Consider the following 1,184-nt stretch of genomic DNA (forward strand, 5'->3'; position numbering starts at 1 on the left):
AAGTATATATTTTTACGCTTCTCATATGCAGAATATATACAGATATATGTATACAAAGGAAAAATAATAATGTGTAAGTGTATTTACAACAAAAACGAACAAAAAAATTATTTAAATTCAGTTCTATATATGTTTCACTAGAAAAACATCGCGCATTTTCCCCAAACTTGTTATGCATGAATCCTTTATCATCATATGGTATTCAGTTCTCCGTCCCATGTGTAACGGTACGAGTACGAGTACGAATACACGAGTACGGGCGACCATTTTGAATGCCGCTCGTGCGATTTCTGCCGGACTCGTACGAACTCGGCCGAATCGTGGATGGAACGAGATAAATGGATCAGACTATGATACGGAATCACACGGGTCGCGCACACCTCTTTAATTTTATACACAGCCATTGTCGCTCATCGCATTGCCATTGCATCGTATAAACAATAACAATAGAAAAACATTGCGATAATAATTTAACCTACATTGACGCCCTATTCACAATTCCAGCCGGCACATTCGTAGCACCGGGCTCATGCACTCCTCGTCGGATTCGTAGAAGTAGCGCTGTTTGGCCGAAAGTCCTTGCTGCAACCTTCGGACGGCTTCCTTAACTAACGTATTGTTATCTATAAGTGCTTGTAGCAATTCATAAGGATCCTCTTCTTCCTCCCGTTGCTTTTTACTTTTAATGGCCGCCGCGTCCTCGCTCCAGGACCGGCAGGGTATATGGTAGGGCGTCGATCTCCTCACGGGCGTTTTGAGGCTGGATTTTGCTTTGAGTGCTACATTTCGATACCTCAGGTTTTCTTTTATCTCGCTGACAATGTCTTCGACAACGTGGACATTCGTTACCAGCGACCCTGCGGTCGACTGCTGTTTGGTCGGCATATCGCCGTTATCCGTTGAATCCAATGCGGCGCTGGTTGCACAACTGGTTGAATACAGTCTACAAAATGGCTGTAGACCTCCACTGATAATAAACGGATTGTGCGAGGAAGTAATCAATCACACGTTGGGCTATTCCAAGAAAAATTCAGGCCAACACTGTTTTACAATTTTATTAAATCACACTGGGAGTTTTATCACAGACTGTTGCTTTGTCACCTCCAAAGTTACACTTAGATTGTTGTTTAGTTGCACTTAATGTTTGTTTATATGCTGTATTTGTATAGCATATATTTATGTAT

General features: G+C 41.9%; 1 protein-coding gene across 1 annotated transcript; it reads right to left on the reverse strand.

Annotated features, from left to right (window-relative positions):
• Positions 1–492: 492 nt before the first annotated feature.
• On the reverse strand, positions 493–885 carry LOC113386288. The gene has a single exon (XM_026624077.1). It carries the CDS (start codon positions 883–885, stop codon positions 493–495), a length of 393 nt encoding a protein of 130 aa, XP_026479862.1.
• Positions 886–1,184: the final 299 nt, after the last annotated feature.

This window comes from Ctenocephalides felis, unplaced genomic scaffold, assembly GCF_003426905.1.
Source record: "Ctenocephalides felis isolate EL2017-DRISC unplaced genomic scaffold, ASM342690v1 CF-g0.4_SCAFFOLD_03571, whole genome shotgun sequence".
NCBI lineage: Eukaryota > Metazoa > Arthropoda > Insecta > Siphonaptera > Pulicidae > Ctenocephalides > Ctenocephalides felis.

Bases quoted from the DNA above. Each gene is read 5' to 3' on its own strand.
- LOC113386288 (XM_026624077.1), bottom strand. From the start codon at position 885: ATGCCGACCAAACAGCAGTCGACCGCAGGGTCGCTGGTAACGAATGTC.